This window comes from Diadema setosum, chromosome 8, assembly GCF_964275005.1.
Source record: "Diadema setosum chromosome 8, eeDiaSeto1, whole genome shotgun sequence".
Taxonomy (NCBI): domain Eukaryota; kingdom Metazoa; phylum Echinodermata; class Echinoidea; order Diadematoida; family Diadematidae; genus Diadema; species Diadema setosum.
Window position 1 is genome coordinate 24,389,892 of NC_092692.1, and position 19,286 is coordinate 24,409,177.

Here is a 19,286-nt window from a genome sequence, read left to right on the forward strand (position 1 = left end):
TGTAAAGGGTACGCACTCTCATAGCAACCAGTTCTGTGTATATGAGTGCGCGCTCTTCATGTTCAATTTATGTTTTGATATTGACATTCCCTGTCGAGACTCCTGAAGAAGGTGGAGGCCACCGAAAATTTGAGTTGTTCAATAAACTCATTCTTATTGGCGAAATAATGCATTACTAGTTTATTTCTTGATTCTTCGCTATATATATATATATATATATATATATATACACGTAAGTAGAGGGTGAAGTGCAATATGGCTGACAGTGCTCAACTATATAGGAGCTCCTGTAGTACAATATGTAGCAGGATGGAAGGCGTTGCTTTATTAGTGACTTAGCTGGACAGTCTGTTTCGGCCGAAGCCTCGTCAGCAACTAAATCAGTTTCTTGTTAAAGTACAGTGTAAGACATACGGCTGTGGTGCACTCAAGCAAGCAAACAAAAGATGCAAAATGTATGTATGTATCTTGTATATGTATACATGTGAGCGCCGGGAGGGCACTCCCTACTCACTCACATGGAGGATCGTCAGGCACGCCCAACCGTACTCGCCCAAAACAAACCGGTGCAACCTGTGTCTATGGGGGAAATACCACATCATCACGGCCAAGAAACCAGCAATCCTCAATTCAAGAACAGAACTCATTTCAACATGTAAACATAAGAAAAAGTTTTCCCTTGCAGAGCTTGGTTGAAACCCCTGCCCCCCCCCCCCGGCGCCCACATGTAACAATTTAGTACCCCTGCCTAATACGTGAAGCCCAGTACCAGTGTCATTATCAACTTTATTGTGGTTTTAAGTAGCCACCTGCATGTATCTTTTGTATATCTTTTGTTTGCTTGCTTGAGTGCACCACAGCCGTATGTCTTACACTGTACTTTAACAAGAAACTGATTTAGTTGCTGACGAGGCTTCAGACGAAACAGACTGTACAGCTAAATCACTAACAGAGCAACGCCTTCCATCCTACTATATATTGTACTATATATATATATATATATATATATATATATATATATATATATGATTATGCACAGTACATACGTCAGTGCAGCACTTTTGTCTCCTAAAATATTCATGTTCTGGTCTACATTAATTTCATTATCTACAAATGTATGTTGATAATACATTTTATGTGATAAAGGAATCAGATTAATTAGCATATATTTGCATTTCCTGTAATTGTTAAGATTTGCAACAGTTTGATTTGTAACCTATAATTTATAAAATTCATTACGGTTGTTTATTGCGAGAATTATTCACCTGATAATCCAGGGATTTTTTTTCCGGATGTTTTCTTTTTTAACTAAAGGAGATTTTTTTTTTTTGGTATGATATAAAAACATCAAGGAAATTGTCATACGTTTTATTTTTTCCTTGTTTGGGTATCATTACGGGCATTGAAAGCATAAGGCAGAAGAGTAGTTTGAAATTGTGTACTTTCGTCGTATCACTGAAATAATTGCCCATAATATCTAAAGAGAAATCAATTTTGTTACCACATGGCCTTTATGTTTCAAAACATATATATATATATATATATATATACACTCAACACCCGTAATGAATTCTATAAGTTATCGGTTACAAGTCAATCTGTTAAGAATCTGCACAATTACACGGAATACAAATGTATGCTAATTAATTGATTCGTATATCGCGAAAAATGTATTATGCATGGTTACCATGCACAGTGGAAGCAATACACAGACTAGACGCATTCGTCACAGACGTATAAACCTGTGTGTTTGTCTGCGGAACGGAAACGGATTTTAAAGTCTAGCCTCGAATCGCGTTCTGGTTGCTGATAAAGAATGCAACGACTAACCTGTTTGGAGCTTTTTTGATATAACATGCGCTTAATTGCCAGTTTCAAGTTTTATCACATTCACTTCTGTTCGACTGATCATTTACTACCAGGAAAGGCTGGTTGACTATCAAGTTAAGTCTGACTGATTTTCAGGAAAAGTCTGATTGACTACGGGAAAGTTTTACTTTTTTAAGTTTGTTAGAATGGCTGTATTCATTCATCCAAGGGATATTAGTTGATTGACCCTAATGACAACCGTACATGAATATCTAATTTTATTTTTCTACCTGGGAGGTCAGCAAGAGACATGTCTTTATCAATTTCCTGTGTTGCTTTTGTTTGAATATGTTCATCATGCATTACAGAATTCTAAAGGGACTGCCAGCAGCTTTTTTGTTTTCTTTGATTCATACGTGGTTATGCGAACGTTCCTCTTTTCAACCTCAAGCAGTATGGTGTCCTCCGCCTGAAGGAAAGTTACATGTATAATGACCCATCGCGTTTCACTGAAAAGATTGCTAGGTGGTTTACTGAAAAGCAATGTGGAAACAGAGTAGCTTGAAATGCAATATTCTGACCGTTTTGTTACTTAGACATGAGAACTGTGACAAAATTCAGATTGATCGAGGCATTCATTCATTTATTTTGCGTTATGGCGATTATAAATAAATCGGACGTCAATATTCACAATCGTGCAATTTGCAAATGTTAAACGTTAGTAGTACTAAAGTCCACATAAGTTCTACTCTTTCCTTGAATTGTTAGCAACCTTTGGATCTTTGTTTCTATTCACTCGTCGCATGTTGAAACTTTGTCATGTCCATGGTAAGGTCTACCGATAATCAATCCATATCGAATTCTCACTCGTACAAAAAGCGGGTTACCTATCTCCATGCACCAGGAGGATGAACACGTTTAAGTGTATTTTGTAACTCAGCTATTCCATGACACCCCCTAAAAAAGAGAGAAAAGAATAATAAGAAGAAAGAAACCTCCAGCAAATCTAGCAACGTATCATTACCATGACAGCAGCAAATGGCCGCGCATATTGATATCAACGATAATAGGCTCTGGAGAACACACGATCCGTTTTGTTGTGAAATTTAATGTCGGTAATCCCATACCAGCATCAAAATGGAGAGGTACATAATGATCATGGCGTATCTTTTGGCATACAAACATCCTCCTTACTAGCTAAACTACACGCAAGGTTGATAAAATGAAAACGATGAAGCTTATCATATGAGGACTATCATCTTATGCAAGTCTTGCCACCGATGCATACGTGAATATGATGTAAAACTCTGCAATTATCGTGGGATTGGGTGCCTTCTACTGTAATGGTGAACCAGTAAAGTGTAGATAAGAGCAAATGCTAATCGAAGAGAAAGAGAGGGAGTGAGAAAGAAAGAGAGAGAGAGAGAGAGAGAGAGAGGGAGAGAGGCGAGATAGAAGAAGAAGAAAGGTGGGAAGAGAAAAAGAAAGAAAGAAAAAGTAAAATTGGGAGTGCATGGGAAGAGGTAAACCGCATCCTAATTCTTACAGGTTGAGATTTCTGGTATCTACAGCAAAGGAAGTAGAAATGATCGTAACTAATCAACCCATCAAATCATTAATGTTTGAAGACATACTTCTATCTAAACTGATTTCAATTTAAAATTTGATGACCAATATATATATATATATATATATATATATAATATATTCGTTTCATATGTTCTCAATATTTATGGTATAGGTCATACAATTGCATATGGGTCTGAGCACGGCAAAACTGTTTGAGTTCGTTCCACATAATGGGGGGGGGGGGGGGAGGCAGACTATCCAGAATCATCGATGGCATCATGGTGCAGAAATGGGAAAATGATTTTGCACATCGTTAAGATTATCATCCATGCGCTGTGATTGGTGCTAGAATCATTATCAATAATGAATCACCAGTTTCGGCACTAGTGACTACCTTGATTTTTTTTTCCCGAACATCTCGGTTTATCACATTAAGTGAGTTATCATCAGGATGACCTTAAAAGTGCACGAGACTTCTTCGTGTTTTTTGTTTTGTTTTATTCTTTATTTATTTTTTTTTTCAAAGTCGATATCCATTGAACTTTTTGAAAGCCAGAAAGCACGAAGGTGACGTTCGATCATCCCCGCTTCCATTTCAGATCCTTAAAGATCCTTTTCTTCAGCTACTCGCAATTTTCAATGAATATTCGCAGTCACATGGCAATTTCCATCAAACCCTTGCTCGGTCAATTACGAGTATCATCGCGTCTGCTATTAGTTGAAACGAAAAACACGTGTTTTTGAGCACTACGTCGTTATCTTCGTGTCCTTTCCTCAGAGACTCTGAAAAGAGGACCGTGTTATACAACACACTGGCTGTATACGGTTAAGAAGTTTGATATTAATTCATCTAGTTTTCCTATAAGCATTGTGTCAGCATTTCAGCTTAAGATCACAGAAATCATTGTAATTATTGTAAATTGTAATCATATATGAATTGTGTTAGTAATCAGCCTAAGGTTCGTGCAATGTCAGCAGAATTGCACAATTGAAACAATACACTGTATTTATCCTGATGTGACACATCGTAGTTATGTATCACTTTCATCGATAGTTATAAAACGTCATTGCTTTTTGTAATGAGAGGAGCAGCGTGTATAACGTTTCATCGTACGATATTCTTTTGTTTGTTCTCAATAACGTTCTGTAATTTGCACGAGGGTAAAATCAATAACTGGAAAATGCATTCTATGTCTTTTTCTATATTTTTTTATGCATTGGTGTCTTTTATTTGTGTTTTGGTAACTATGCAAGTCTTCATAAATATGTCATCAAAAGGAACGCATGCCCACGATGGAAATAACCCTGGCGATTTTTTTTTTTTTTTTTTTTAGTTCCCTATGTCTTCACCATCATGACCATTGAGCCAATGCGTGAGAATATGGGACAAGGAACGTTACGGCTCGACGTCGTTACGCATAATGCATTAGCGAGAACGCCATGGTCAGCCTCAGGCCTCCATAATGACATCGGAATGCAATCAACCGTCTGCGTTCGCATGACTCTCCCTTCCCTTAAAGGGGCCTATAACAGGTTATTCACCAAGTAGATGGAATAGACAAGATCCGCTCTGCGCTATCAATGTGTACTTTACTTTCATTCATTCTGCAATTGCTTGCGCTCAGAGGCAGAAATAATTGATGAAATTATATCAACAAAGATCAATCCACATAAGACTACTGAGAACTTAATTAGTGCTAATATTGAAACCCATGTTGTGTGCAGGAAACGAAGAGCTCTTTCGCTTTATTGAAAAAAAAGTTTCCACTCACTTATCGTATAGTTATTTGAATATTTAGTGATTTGACAGCTTAAATTCACGATTTATTTGAATGAAGTCAAAACACAATCCCCTGTGCGATATCTGTATGTAGGTAAGTTCTCATGTAGAATTATCATACATTCATAAGGAAATGTAACACATTATGAGTCAGATGAGTATGATTTAATCGCAATATTTTAAATGTATGTTTTACACTAAAAGAACATTATTGTAGTTTACTATACACTGTTTGTTGGAAACATTGCTACTTCAATTTTACAGCAAAAATGAAGAATACATTATCATGCAAAGATTCCTTTTTTATAATGATCTCTTCTTGCATTTATCATATATTAGTCAACACGAGCAGACTATGTTTAAAATCTTCACATAAAAACAATCAACGCAATTCAAAGAACATTGTATTGTTTCAGATTGATTATGTACGGTGTTCTTAAGGCAGGATTAGGAAACCGTATACTCAAAGCTGCCTCCTGTAGATATGGGAAGCATGAGCTAGTAACTCTGTACCTTTGCTTCCAAATTCATAATATTAAAAAAACACATGCTGGCCATTATGTCTTTGATTTAATGTTTAATGATTCTACACCACTAAGCTTTAAGAATTACATAAGTCATGATACATGACTGTTGATTGATTGTTATATTTTGGCAAAATATGGTATTTTTAAAGTTCCCTGGCGGTATATCTTTACTATAATTAAGTTTCAATGAAAAAAAAAAGGTCTGTCAGATGTTGAGGGTGTACTTCCGCTACATTTGTCTATGTCGACAACACATTTCCTTTATGGGTAACTTCAGAATTCATCCTTTGGAAGAACGAAACCTTATTTCAGTTTTGGATTACCAAAACTTCGAAATAACAAACGGTAACCGGCGCGGAAGAAAAATATGTTGATCTCATTTTCAAATTTCTCATTACAAGAAATGACGGATTTTCCATCAATCACCACTCCTTGAATGCAAATCATCGTCCACGGAATCTGTTATCAGCCCACTGTCTCCGTACTATAACTGTCAGCTAGCTAAGTGTTTCCATATTCAATTCGCTCACATGATAAGGTTCGTTATTCCGAAAAAAATGTTAAGGTTGTTATTCCGAAGGATAATTGATCCGCGAATGAATTCGTGTTCTTTATTTCGAAGTTTCGTTAATCCGACAGAAGTTTAAGGAGATTTCAAGATGATTTCTAGACTTCTACATTTAAACAACTATAAATTAGTTATACTGAGTACAGAGATTCAAAATTTATAGTGATTGGGATAAGGAATAAGCATGTTTTCAAATTTCATAACAAACTCCAATGAACAAGGGTGATCACATGGCAGCCTCACCATAAGAATGTATGAGTTGGGGCTCAAGGAAGCAGAACAAAAGAAGAAGGCATGAATAAGATTCTACACAGGTGAACTTGTTAAGCAAGCGGTATTGTAATGGAATTCATACACTGCTACATTTCTGAAATATGTGAGGATTCTATCAGCACTAGCTGTGTTCAGACTTAGGCAGTTTTGGTCGGAGTAACTTCGGAGGAAGGGTTGGAGGAAGCTTGGTCGGAGTAACTTCAGAGGATAGGTCGGAGTAGTGCCCGTCTGAACAATGTCGTGGTAACTTCCTCCGATCGGAGGAACTTACCACGACCTCTTCCTCCGAACGAGATACTCCTGAGTTTTCTCAGGAGTATCTTGCTACCACGACTAGACGGCCGGAGTAAATTGCCCGTGCGGACAAGCCCTCGTAGTATCTATGAACTTACATACCTTACGACCTAGGCAAAACTTCCTGGGTCAAATCGCAATGTTGACATTTGCGACTACACTTTCGCGTGTAGTGCAATTTTAACCTAGTCGATCGCGACGAAGAAGCTAGCGCTCATGCAGAAATGTTCATCAACAAGAATGGAGAAGACAAATGCCACAGGTAAAAAACAATCGTATGGTCGACGTGCGCGGCGCTACCACTTCCGGAAGTTACACCGACCCTCGCACATAAATTGGTCGGAGTATCTTCCCACGACCGTCGTCTGGACGCAAGGGTCGTGGTAAGATATGCATTAATTTGAATTTTAATTACCGTGCCATAAATTCTTACTCCGACTAGAAATACTTCTGAACATGGCTACTGTTCAGAGTAATTTGTTTTAAAAAAATCAGAGTATAGGTTTCTCTGCTCAAGGACCACAATAAATTCCACAAATCTATGGAGCTGTCGATTTATGTACTACATGATGTGAAATTATGAAAATCGTCTGGAATGCCCCTGTAAGGCTCGTAATTCCGAAGGTTCGTTTGTAAGGATTTTTGGAGTTACGAACCTCATTTCATTTTCGGATAAACGAGCCTTCGGAATAACGCCATAAATGCTCGGATTGATGAAACACATTTCATTTTCGGATTATGGAAAGTCTAGGTATAGGAATTTATGTGTTTTGTAATAACAAACCTTATCTTATTCTTAGATTAACAAACCTTTGAAATAACGAACATCACACGAACTGCCATCAGTACTGTAACAAAACAATATTTCTGCGGTGAATTAATCTCCACACTCTCTCTTCTCTGAACATGACATCGTTTACGAAAATTTACCAAATTTACGAAATCTATTGAAATTACAGTACACAAGTACTCGTAGGTTAGTTTTTAAAAAAATCATGATCCCACGTACATCTCTCGCTCTCTTCACTACAGGGCTTTAAGAAATAACTGAAAAATGCAATAAAGACGACATCGATTATTTTAAGAACTACTCTTAAATCTCGGGAAAAATCGTGTAAAGTATGCCGCAGAGAACGTTTGATATTTCTTATTTTTTCATATGGTTATGATTCAAGACGGGGCTGAATATGGCAGGATTCTGCGCTCATTGTTACTTCTGTGCAGTTCTGTTGAGGTCTTGCGAGGGGAATGGAAGATCCACACGGAACAGCCACTGAGAAATGCATTACCATGACATAATACGGCGAGGATGTTTCTCTCAACAAAAAACAAATAAACAAACAAACAAACAAATAAACATACAAACAAAAACAAAAACAAAAACAAAACATTGAATCCAAAATGTAGGCAAACTACAATTGTAGTCTACATGCCATGAAAATGCGTGTAAACATTATCATTGATGGGGAAAAAACTCACTACAACTTTGCCGGTATCATCAAATAGCCCATGGGTATAATCATATCAATTCGTGTGTGATATTTTACAGCATTTTGCAGAATACGGAATGAATGCACATGAACAAGAATTGACATTAACATTTTACGCTCTTAAATTTTGCTCTCCAATTTTCAGCTATTTAAGTTGTAAAGAAAATAAGATAAAAAACACAATTTAAGGGGATACCAAAACAAAACTAAAATAAATCAATTCAGAATTTCAGGACAATCATCAGAATTTGTGACTCAGCAGAAGAAAACCCTTACAGAGTCGGACAAGTAATTCTTCTAGAGGCCTGAAAATATGCATGGCATGGTACGGCAACTCGGCTGATTTGGGATTTTCAGCGTTTTCACACAGTAACCCTTTTTCAATGTAACGTCAAAGTTTTGAAACATGAAATTAATTTTCTGTTTGTTAAATTGGTACTTTCACCAGTCTTTTTCAACCTCATTTGTGTCTGTGTTGAGTTGATTTTCTCAGTTTTATACCCATAAGTGGTGTCAATGTACATGAAAACGTTACAAAAGCTTTAAAACGTCAGGAGAAGCTTTGAATATTCAGACATTGAACGTCAGGAGAAGCTTTGAATATTCAGACATTAAAACGTCAGGAGAAGCTTTGAATATTCAGACATTATCACGAATAGAATGCATTGAATTTAAGCAGGAAGTTTTAGATTATTCTGACCTTCACTTCACAGCGGTTGTCACAGAGTTTCCAATCCTCTCGCTGTTCTACACCGGGTAAAGAGTGAGTCAGTGCGCTTGAATACACGCTTAACTTTATAGCCACTTTTCCTGCCGAACAGCAGCATTGTATGTAATTTCCATCACCTACTTTGATTAGCTGCAAACATTCAATTTTGATGATTTTTAAAGTTGAATTTTCTACGCTTTGCGAAATTTACCCTAACCAAAAAAAAAGAAGAGTTGTACATGGTGAATCTTTGTGGGCTTTTGTAAAGCAGGGCCATTTTGTTCCCAGGCACCACAAAATTAATAGCTAGGTGTTCCACAGCTTTGAATATTCAAAGAAAAATTTCATTGTGTATGTTGCAGTCCCTAGAACTGTTCCCGTTGCTGCCAATCCCAGAGTCCGTGGTGCTGTTCTTTTTGGTTTTCGTCTTACTTCCTTGCGAGTTGTTTCTGGAATGCTGTGAGAGGGCGCCGTTCACTGTACCTTCCTCTCCAGTGGCGTCAGCTCTATTCAAGGAACAGGCTGACACGCTGCGCGCTTGACTGCAACAGTCCCCACTTCCGTTGCCGAACTCGGTAGTCCTTATTTCAACCTCTTCGCTCTTTGAATGAAGCGGGATCGGGTCGTCACATTCATTTGGCAAGAGAGTGTATCCGTGTTTCCCATTTTTCGGTAGTTCTGTCCTTGAGATGTCACTGTTTCGTCGGCGTGTTACTGCATCCGAGTTTCGCCCAAGCTGCGCGCCTTCCCGCACGTTCGTGGTGCAGATATCTTGCACGCTTCTTGCTGTCTTCATACCAGTGCTGGGGCGGGAAATCGCTGGCGTAACGTACGTTGAGCCAAGTGGTGTGCGTAGGTAGCTCTTTCCTGGACTTCTCTCCTGCTTTTGCTTTTCACCTATGCTGTCAGTGTCGTCGGTAATTACATAGTCCGTATCATCCTTCCGCGGTCTGCTTCTCCAGTAGGACGGATCTTGGTCTGTTATCCAATACGTCATAAGCTCCCCTTTACCCTTCATGAATACGAGTCCTCTCTCTGTCAGATCATATCCACCAACTTCGTCGAGAATGACCTTACTCTCGGAGCTACAGTGGATTTTCAAAGCTGGAGTATGTATAGGGAAAGTAAAATAAAAAAGGAAGATCGACATGTTTTACGCTTTCTTTTGGCCTGCTACTACATATTCATTACACATCAAAAGGGTGGATATGATACTCAGGAAAGAAACTTTTTTTTTTTTTTAAAACTCCAAGATATCACCTCATGTCATGAACAAAATAATTATTGTTAGGAGTGATGTACACATACGCAGAGCAAATCAAATTGTTGTCGGAAACAGTAAATGTGGCGTTATTTTGATATCATCATAGATAAAGAAATCCTACAAAGCGAAAAATCATATTAATGAGTAACATGGCAAACACCAAGCAAGGTCTCGCCCGCATAGGCAATTTGTGATTATATTTTTTTTCAGTGTAAATGCATTACCTTTTGACCTTTGACCTTCTTCGACTTAACCAATATTCGGACTTGACCGGCATCTTTAGGTAATGCATATGTGGAGTGAGATTTGTGGTCATACACATCTCAAAGCTGTGGGAAGTTATTGAGAGCCTTCATATTTATTGCCCTTAACCTTATAAAGTCCAAGGGGGCACATTGTGCCCCGTACCATATTTCAATTTGCCACACCTACGTCCTTGATCCAATTTCAACCAAATTTGGTGATATTCCAAAAAAAAAAAAATATTGCAAACGTTTTGATATACCAATCAGCCATGGCCGATATTGCTGATTGCCATGGCAACCGTAAAATGGCAATCATGCCAGACCAGTCAGATTTTGCGTGTTTTCCTGTTCCAGTTTCACTTAAAGGGGATGGCTAGTACCTGATCAGTGGAAATGCTGGGGGATGATTGTTTTAATCCTTGTAGGACTCATTTGAGAGTACATTATATATCTATTGTTGTGTGAAAATTATTTGCTTCAGAATGGTCTCATATTCAAGTAATGTGCAGTTTAATGGTTCCAGGTAAGACGGGTGATCGTTAACGGCCCTTTAACGGGTTAGCTGAAATTGTGCACACTGGCAACTTGCTTTATGACTAACACCAACTTGCAACGCAGTAGCAGCATCCTTTCAAAAGTTATAATAGAGTCGAACATGAAGAGTGTTTAAAAGGTTTTCAAGAAATGAAAAGGGGCCTGTAAGACTTAGCTTAGCATGATTTTCTATAAAAAAAAAGTGTTCTAGAAAAATTGCAAAAAAGGGGAAATTTTTCGTTTCTTTCATGATCTCAAACTTAAGAATAATGCAGAAGAATTATTCTTTTAGAAAATACAAAGATACCAAGATTGATTAGGTTGACCCGTTTTACCTATTCTGACTCCTCACTTAAAATCAGGGCGACCGACTTTTTCTTGGTTTTGTATTGTACGGTCACATTTGACCCTTGACCTTGCATAATTTACCAATATTCAAACCTGCGATTTGAGCGATTTATCTGTGGTATGAATTTGGTGGTCATAACTAAAAGCAGTGGATAGTTATTGAGAGTACACCATAATACTAGGTGTGAAGTGCTTATTAAGTAAAGTTCATAGGAGTTGACCTTTGAACTTGTTGGACTTTACCCCATTAACTTGACCGGCAGCTCTATGTTTTGTGATGTCACTTTGGTGACCATAGCTCAAATTTGTTGAAAGTTGTTGAGAGTACACAAGACTGTGAGTACAGTGGTAATCAGGGAAAAGTCATTGACATTTTGACCTTTAACCATGTCGGACTTCACCCATATTCGGAACTTGACCTGCAACTTTCGGTCATGTATCTGTGGTGCGAGTTTGGCGGTCACTGTTCAAAGCTGTGGAAAGTTAGAAAAAGTACACCAAATTGTTGACGACGCCGAAGACAACATAAAGTGACCCATATGTCTTGCTACTACTATGCGGGCGAGACAAAAAGCACACGTAAATAGGGTAGATGCAAAAGTGTGATGAATGTACAATAATACATGCAATGACTCACGTTCTCCGTTGGACTCCATTCTGGAAGCTGTGTTGACAGTATCACCAAAGAGACAATACCTGGGCATAGTCAAACCCACCACACCTGACACCACTGGACCTATAGAATGTTTCAAAACCATAGGGGGAGACCGAGAGCGCAAATTCTGGTTGAATAATTGGTGAACTGCCTAAAACTTCATCCATTTTATCCAGTGAAACCAACATTGACAAGATGTAATGTTACGATTGCCTGGATTTTGATCTAAATAGCAAACCTTGACATAATTCTACTTCATCGATGGACTCGTACAATGGTGCTCTGTTATCTAATGCAATTTACCTAATATAGGCCTTATTTCATGGATGTTGTGTCATGCAATAATGGTGGTGATGACAAAAATATCAGTAATACAAAACATAACTATTAATGATTCAAACATCTAAAAACATCTATAACAGTTACGTACCTAAAAAGGTACACTTGTCCAAACAAGCTGATAGGTATAAGTAGTGTTGTTAGCAATGATACAGTAACAAATTGTTATCCGATACGTTACAGATATGACTGAGAATGCTAACGAGTATGCATTATACATTGTATGCAAATTTGCAATCGAGAAGCCATATCTGATAAAACAACAATAACAACATAAGGAGGAGTCTGATATGAAGTGAAGGGGAAAAAAAACCATTGGTGTAAAGATTATCGGTTTCCTCTGATTGCGCTCTGCTATGTATACAGCATGTAACTATAGCCTCCGTTATAATAATCTTACCTGAGTGCATCCCTACTCGTAACTTCAGTGTGTCTTCGGGCCGATGTCTGATCTTGAACTTCTGAACAGCATCAAGTAGATGGAGTGCTGTTGAAGCGATCTCAGCGGCATGCCTATTGCCGTTTCGTATCGGCAGTCCCGAAACAAGCATATACGCATCACCAATTGTCTCCACTTTGTAGACGTTATAGTAACTGATTATGTCATCAAAGAGAGTATAGAGGTCATTGAGAAGGTTGACGACCTGCAAGACAGAGGGGTAAATTAAAACGAAAACAAAACAATAGTTGCATATGTTATAAAAACATTATATCGTGTATGATGCTTTCGCCTACTGCTGATCAAGAGGACAAGCGTCATACGAGATCCTGTAATTGCGGTGTTTTAATTGCTCAGAAATATATAATTGTGACGAATAGCAACGCCTGGACACCTCAAGCTATTTCTGAAAGCATGTTTTTCTTAATTGAAAGCTCATTGTTTAAAACCAGATGTTTAATGACCAAAACTGATGAGTTGTATTGCCGTTTCTAGCCCCAATGTAAATTTGTGAAATTGACTGAATCATTATGGTGGCACAATGGTTATAAGCCAAAATGGAAACGTAGCCAAAAGTAAAAGCTGAGGAAATTCTTTTCTGCGTTTAACGGCATATAGCTGTAGCAGCACACATTTTAGAGTTTGTCCATGTTGACCAGATTATCTATTATGTCAGACCAAATTTCTAGCATTATTTTTTCTTTGTACAATCTTTGCCAATTCACTACGTACTGATGTAATTGATTCTGTTTTTTTTCTATTGTGTTGTTACGTCTTTTATTGTTTTCCTTTGTTGTTGCTTGATTAATTTCAATAAAGCTATGGTGATCTCTCTTTTCGAGCTTGGCAGAAAGTATGATACTCCCATTCAGTGATGCTGTTTATAGCAATGATCAACAGTTCAAATGAATGTTATGATTGTATCGCCTTTCGCAGCTTGTACCTTCTCATTTGTCATAGTTTATTCTTCCACCGACAACTTGTAAGACAGGAGCATATCTTCTCAATGAACCCATTCTGACACGACAAAGTGTGAGTGTTTCCCACCTCTATCAAAACTTCCTGTGTCCTTGAAAGTATTTTGAGGGTAAATGGGTCGTGAAAATGGACGTATCACTATTCTTAGTTATTTTTAGTTGTAGTGGATTCTAGCAGTAGACAGACTGTGTCGCAGAATTTGACAATTGCTAAAGCCCTTCTTAATTACTGCGTTTACACTGTGCACAAAACGGAATGGACGTGAGGCAAAGTGGTGGGACGGGATGGGCAAACGTGACAGGCCGTGACTGCCGTAGTACCTTGTCTGATTTTTTTAAACTGTCAAAAAAATGACATGGCAGTCCCGGCAGTAATGAGAAACCTTGAAGGCCATAATAAAGCGGGTGAACGCAAAAAAAAAAAATAAATAAAAATGCAACAATACGTAATAAACAGTAACAAAACTTAGAGGCAGTCCGTAGTGAGACGCGACTGAAAATATCGTGTAGCCTAGCCTAACCAGACGCAGTGAGAATGTCGTCTGATGGCTACATGTTCATCGGAGCGAGGACTGGAATGAACAAGACAATAAAACGGAGGGGGAAAAACAGGAGAATATCTCATCTAATCCCAGCGCACTACGATTCGAGCAAAAGGGGCTTCCTTTATAGCCGTCGGGAACATGGTATAAACGTAGTAATTCCACGGATTGCTTCACGGATCATCATGGATCGTAATTGGTATTCCATGGTGTTCCGGCGTACAACATGACGATTTTCCTCGCGATGCCGGTGTGGATACGATTCCAATACACTTTTTGGGTGTCTACACGAACAATTACGGCGTCTACTCGGACAAGTATGGTGTCTTTATACATGGACAGACAAGATAGCAACAAGGACCCTACCCGAAACGTATATGGAGCAAGCATGGATATCAAAGGAAGAACAACTAGGTCCCTTCGCCATCCTTACGGTGTCTACACGGAAATCCACGAAAAGTTGATAGAGGACTTGTGCTTGAAGGCGCTCATTTGACAACTTATCCTTCTCGTGGGACATATCTTCAGAACTAGGTATGGTAAGCACATCAGAAAATCTAGATCACATGCTTCTGCTTGTCGACGCAATGTGCAAATACTTCTAATTGTCGACACCGCAAAATGTAAAGGCCCTGTCTCACCTTTCCGGGTAGGCTACAAGGGCCTGTTGAGAGTAGGGATTTTCCAGCACGCAGGAGAATTTTCTGCGGGCGGGCAAGGATGTTGGCGAGTTGCGTACTTGCGACTTACTGCTAGACGCGTGCCATTGACTTGCGGGGAAAATTTTTTGCTACCCGGACCTCCCAGTATTTGGTCCGCACCTGACAGCACCTAGCGCGTATCTCGCCCGTAGTTGCCCGGAGGTGCACACACAAGTCCAATTTACCCGCAGCCAAGTTTTGACCATGACCAAAACCTACGTGGGAGTTGCCTGCGAGGTGCTGCCGCTAAAGGCCTCCTACTGGCGTTCTGCGTGGACCTCTGCGGGCAGTCCCCGCGACTCACCCGGAAAAAGTTTGGGTCATGCTCAAAACTTGGTTGCAGGTATATCGGACTCGCGTGCGCACCTCCGGGCAATTACGGGCGAGATACGCGCTAGAGTATGCTCAAAACTCTTTCCGGGTGAGTCGCGGGGATTGTCCGCAGAGGTTCACGCAGAACGCCAGTAGGAGGCCCGTGAGGCCCTGTCACACCTTTCCGGGTAAGCTACGCGGGCTTGTTGCGAGTAGGGATTTTCCAGCACGCAGGACAATTTTCTGCGGGCGGACAAGGATGTTGACGAGGTCCGTACTTGCGTCTTACTGCTAGACGCGTGCTATTTACCTGCTACTTGCGTGTATTCCGTGTGACCTGCGTGAGAGCTTTGAAACCGATCCATTTTCACCTACGAGCGACATACGGGGACTGCGAAGTACCTGCGCTACAGCTGCGAAATACCTGCGTGGGAGTTGCCTGTGAGGTGCTAGAGCTAAGGGCCTCATGCTGGTGCTCTGCGTGTACCTCTGAGGCAACCCCCCGCGACTCACCTGGAACGAGTTTTGAGCATACTCAAGACCTCGTTACACCGTGTCTTGGGAATCCTTGCGGGTTGACTTGCGGGTTTTTTTTTTTTTCTTTTTACCCGGACCTCCCAGCAGTTGGTCCGCACCTGACAGTACCTAGCGCGTATCTCGCCCGTAGTTGCCCGGAGGGGCACACGCGAGTCCGATTTACCCGCAGCCAAGTTCTGAGCATGACCAGAAGTTTTTCAGGGTGAGTGGCGGAGATTGCCCGCAGAGGTCCACGCTGTAACGCAGGTACTTCTCAGCCCCCGTATGTGGCCAAGATAATAGGGAGCTTTAGATTTTCGCGACTGTGACGTTCAGAGGAAAAAAATCCAACCTCCCCCCCCCCAAAAAAAAAAAAAATGTTCCGAGCATGCGCAGAATCGCGCGTCGAGTCGATCTATTTATAGCTTGCGTCGTCTGAGTTTCTCACTACGCGTTCTGGGCTATTTTTACTCAATTTACGACTTAGAGAGCTACTTCGTGCATCGATCATATGGGGGCGCCATTTTATTTTTTAACCGTTGCGTGCCAGCGTAATCTAAAGCTACTTTTCAGCACGACGCAGGGGAGAGGAGAACGTCCAGCTCAAGCGTCGTCTCAAGCTTCCGCGCTGCAAATCTAAAGCTCCCTAATGATATTCTGTGGGACTTCTGCCATATCAAATTCCTTCAGAGGGATTCCTTCACCGAGTTGTCAGCCCTCACTCGCCACCAATGCGCCTTACACGCAGGTCACACGGAAGTAGACCGTAAGTAGCACGGATCCAGCAGGAAAGACGAATGCGAAACTTGCCCAAATCCTTGTCCGCCTACAAAAATTCTTCTGCGTGCTGGAAAATCCCCAAACGCAGCAAGCCCCCCTAGCTTGCCTGAAAAGGTGTGACAGGGCCTAAACTTGGCTGCGGGTGAATAGGACTTGCGTGAGCAACTCCGAGTAACTACGAGTGAGATACGTGCTAGGTACTGTCATGTGCGGGTCATCTACGGTGACCTCTGGGTAGTAAAAAATTGTCCTTCGCAAGTCGCACGCAAGGCTTTCCCGGAAAGGTATGACAGGGCCTTAAAACACTTTGTTGCAAAAGCTCTTATTTTGCATCAAACATCACGGCAGAAAAAAACAGGAACAAAACAATACCGGAAAACAGCGAGAAGACGGAGTGTGTGGGTCAAACCTTGGCTTCTCAGGCGACCACTTTATGGACAGTATGAGAAGTTGATAGTTAAAATGGAGGGGAAGATGTGAGCAATTTAAAGAACTGAAAGAGAGTGAAACCTGCACATTAAAGTAATACGTATATAAATGTGTCACACCCCAATATTGGTTCGCATTTGCAAAATACATGAAATCTCGGATGTTACCGATGCTAAATGGACGTCCTTACATCTTCACGGGGTTTTCCAAAATAGTACAGTCTGCTTTGTCGAAATATTGGATCCCGTGAAATTTTCGTGCCAAAATTGATTTTTTTTTAGCTAACTTGGTCAATTTGGGGGTGCTGAATCCAAAAAACTTTGGTTCCATTTTTTTCGAGCACGTCTTCAGCCGCCATTTTGAATTTCAAAATGGCCGCCGTAGCAATAGAGCATCATAGAAGGTTCAAATTTGATGCAAAAAGCATGTTTATGATGTCAGACATTCTGATACATCATTTTCTGATATTGTAGATTGTTTTAATACAATCTGTAGGCTGCCATCTTGAAATTCAAAATGGCCGCCATAGCTAATTTTTTTTACCTATATCTCAGGTTGGAAGCATTATTGAAAGTAAACATTTGGGGAAAACAGCATGCTTATGATGCCAGACATGCTAATATATATATATATATATATATATATATATTTTTTTTTTAATGATGGATCATTTTGGTTGGCAGCCATCTTGAAATTCAAAATGGCCGCCATAGCTAAATGTATTTTTACCTATATCTCAGGTTGTAAGCATTATTGAAAGTATAAATTTGGGGAAAACAGCATGCTTATGATGCCAGACATGCTAATATATATATATTTTCTTATTTAAATGATGGATCATTTTGGTTGGCGGCCATCTTGAAATTCAAAATGGCCACCACAGCAAATGTAATTGGGCCTATATCTCATATCGTATGCATTGCGTAAGGTTTTATTTGGGGCAAAGAGCATGCGTATGCTATCAGACTTTCTGAAACATCTTTTTCTGAAGCGATGGTCCACTTTGATACCATAGGTGGCCATCTTGAAATTCAAAATGGCCGCCATACTAGAATGCATATTTGGACCCATATATCATGTTTGTAAACAATACAGAAAGTTCACATTTCGGGCATAAACCGGGCTCATGATGTTGAACATTCAGATGAACTTTTCCCCTCCCTCAAATTGCAGATCATTTTTGAGGCTGCCATCTTAACATTCAAAATGGCTGCTGTTCAGCTAATATCTCTGGTTACAAACAACTGTTAGGCATATCAATGTTTATGGTGGCGTACAGTGTGCATTCCTTTAAAAATACACACACATGATTATATACATTCTGTAGTAATGGATTATTCGCATTGGCTGCCCCTCTTGAAATTCAAGATGGATTTCGACCCATATTTGGTAATGTAAGATCTTTAAACTGCAAACTCAAGCATGCTGGAGCACTCGTGTCTAAGTCAGTCATTTCAATGAATAGTATCATTATTGCGTACGCGAGACTATTTCCTGTAGACTGCCATGTTAAAATGCAAAATGGTTGCCATGGGAAACATTCCTTTAAGAGCATTGCATGCACTTGGGTAAAATTTGTGAATGGGAAATCATGTGATTCTGGTGTCAAAACAAATGACTTTCAAAAGTATCTGAATAACTGTGTCTGAGTGACTAAATGCTCCCATTTAGATGATTTGGTGGCAGAGTTTAGATAAGCAATAATTAGCCGTATAATCATTTAGTAAATGTCTTCTAGGCTCATTCCTTGCATGTGTTTTTGAAGTCACAGCACTTGTACAGTGCTGTACATAGGGGAGAATTGGTTCTAAATTCTTCCAGAAACAATGAATGTTGCATTTCTTGCCATCGAACATGATAATGAATTCTGTGGCTACCGTTGGTGTAGAATGCTCAAAGCATTCAATTGCACAGTTTATGTATATCCTCTGGAAATAACTACATAATATTCCCTTGTAGTAGAGGCACAGATTAGGTTGTGAAAGTTTACGAGGTTTGCTCTCTGGATGTGTTGTATCGAGACTCTGCGGTACGAGGGCAAAGTGGGAGATTGTCCTGGTTGAAGTCATCCACGGCCAACTTCTAGAAGGCATGGACTGTGTCATTGGACATTCTGCATGATTCAAGGCTTAGATAATTCTTGGTCCATCTGCTCTTTGAGACATCCTCAAATTTTCAACTTCAGC

At 39.8% G+C, this 19,286-nt stretch overlaps 1 protein-coding gene across 1 annotated transcript in view; it reads right to left on the bottom strand.

Annotated features, from left to right (window-relative positions):
• Nucleotides 1-9,350: 9,350 nt before the first annotated feature.
• LOC140232161 (speract receptor-like) overlaps nucleotides 9,351-19,286 on the bottom strand; it is a 239,989-nt gene continuing 230,053 nt past the window's right edge. Inside the window, exons 19-21 of the mRNA XM_072312304.1 lie at nucleotides 12,805-13,048; nucleotides 12,048-12,146; nucleotides 9,351-10,123 (exon numbers count right to left, since the gene is read on the bottom strand). Coding sequence (XP_072168405.1) covers nucleotides 9,351-10,123; nucleotides 12,048-12,146; nucleotides 12,805-13,048 — 1,116 coding nt within the window. The remainder of the gene's footprint in view (nucleotides 10,124-12,047; nucleotides 12,147-12,804; nucleotides 13,049-19,286) is intronic.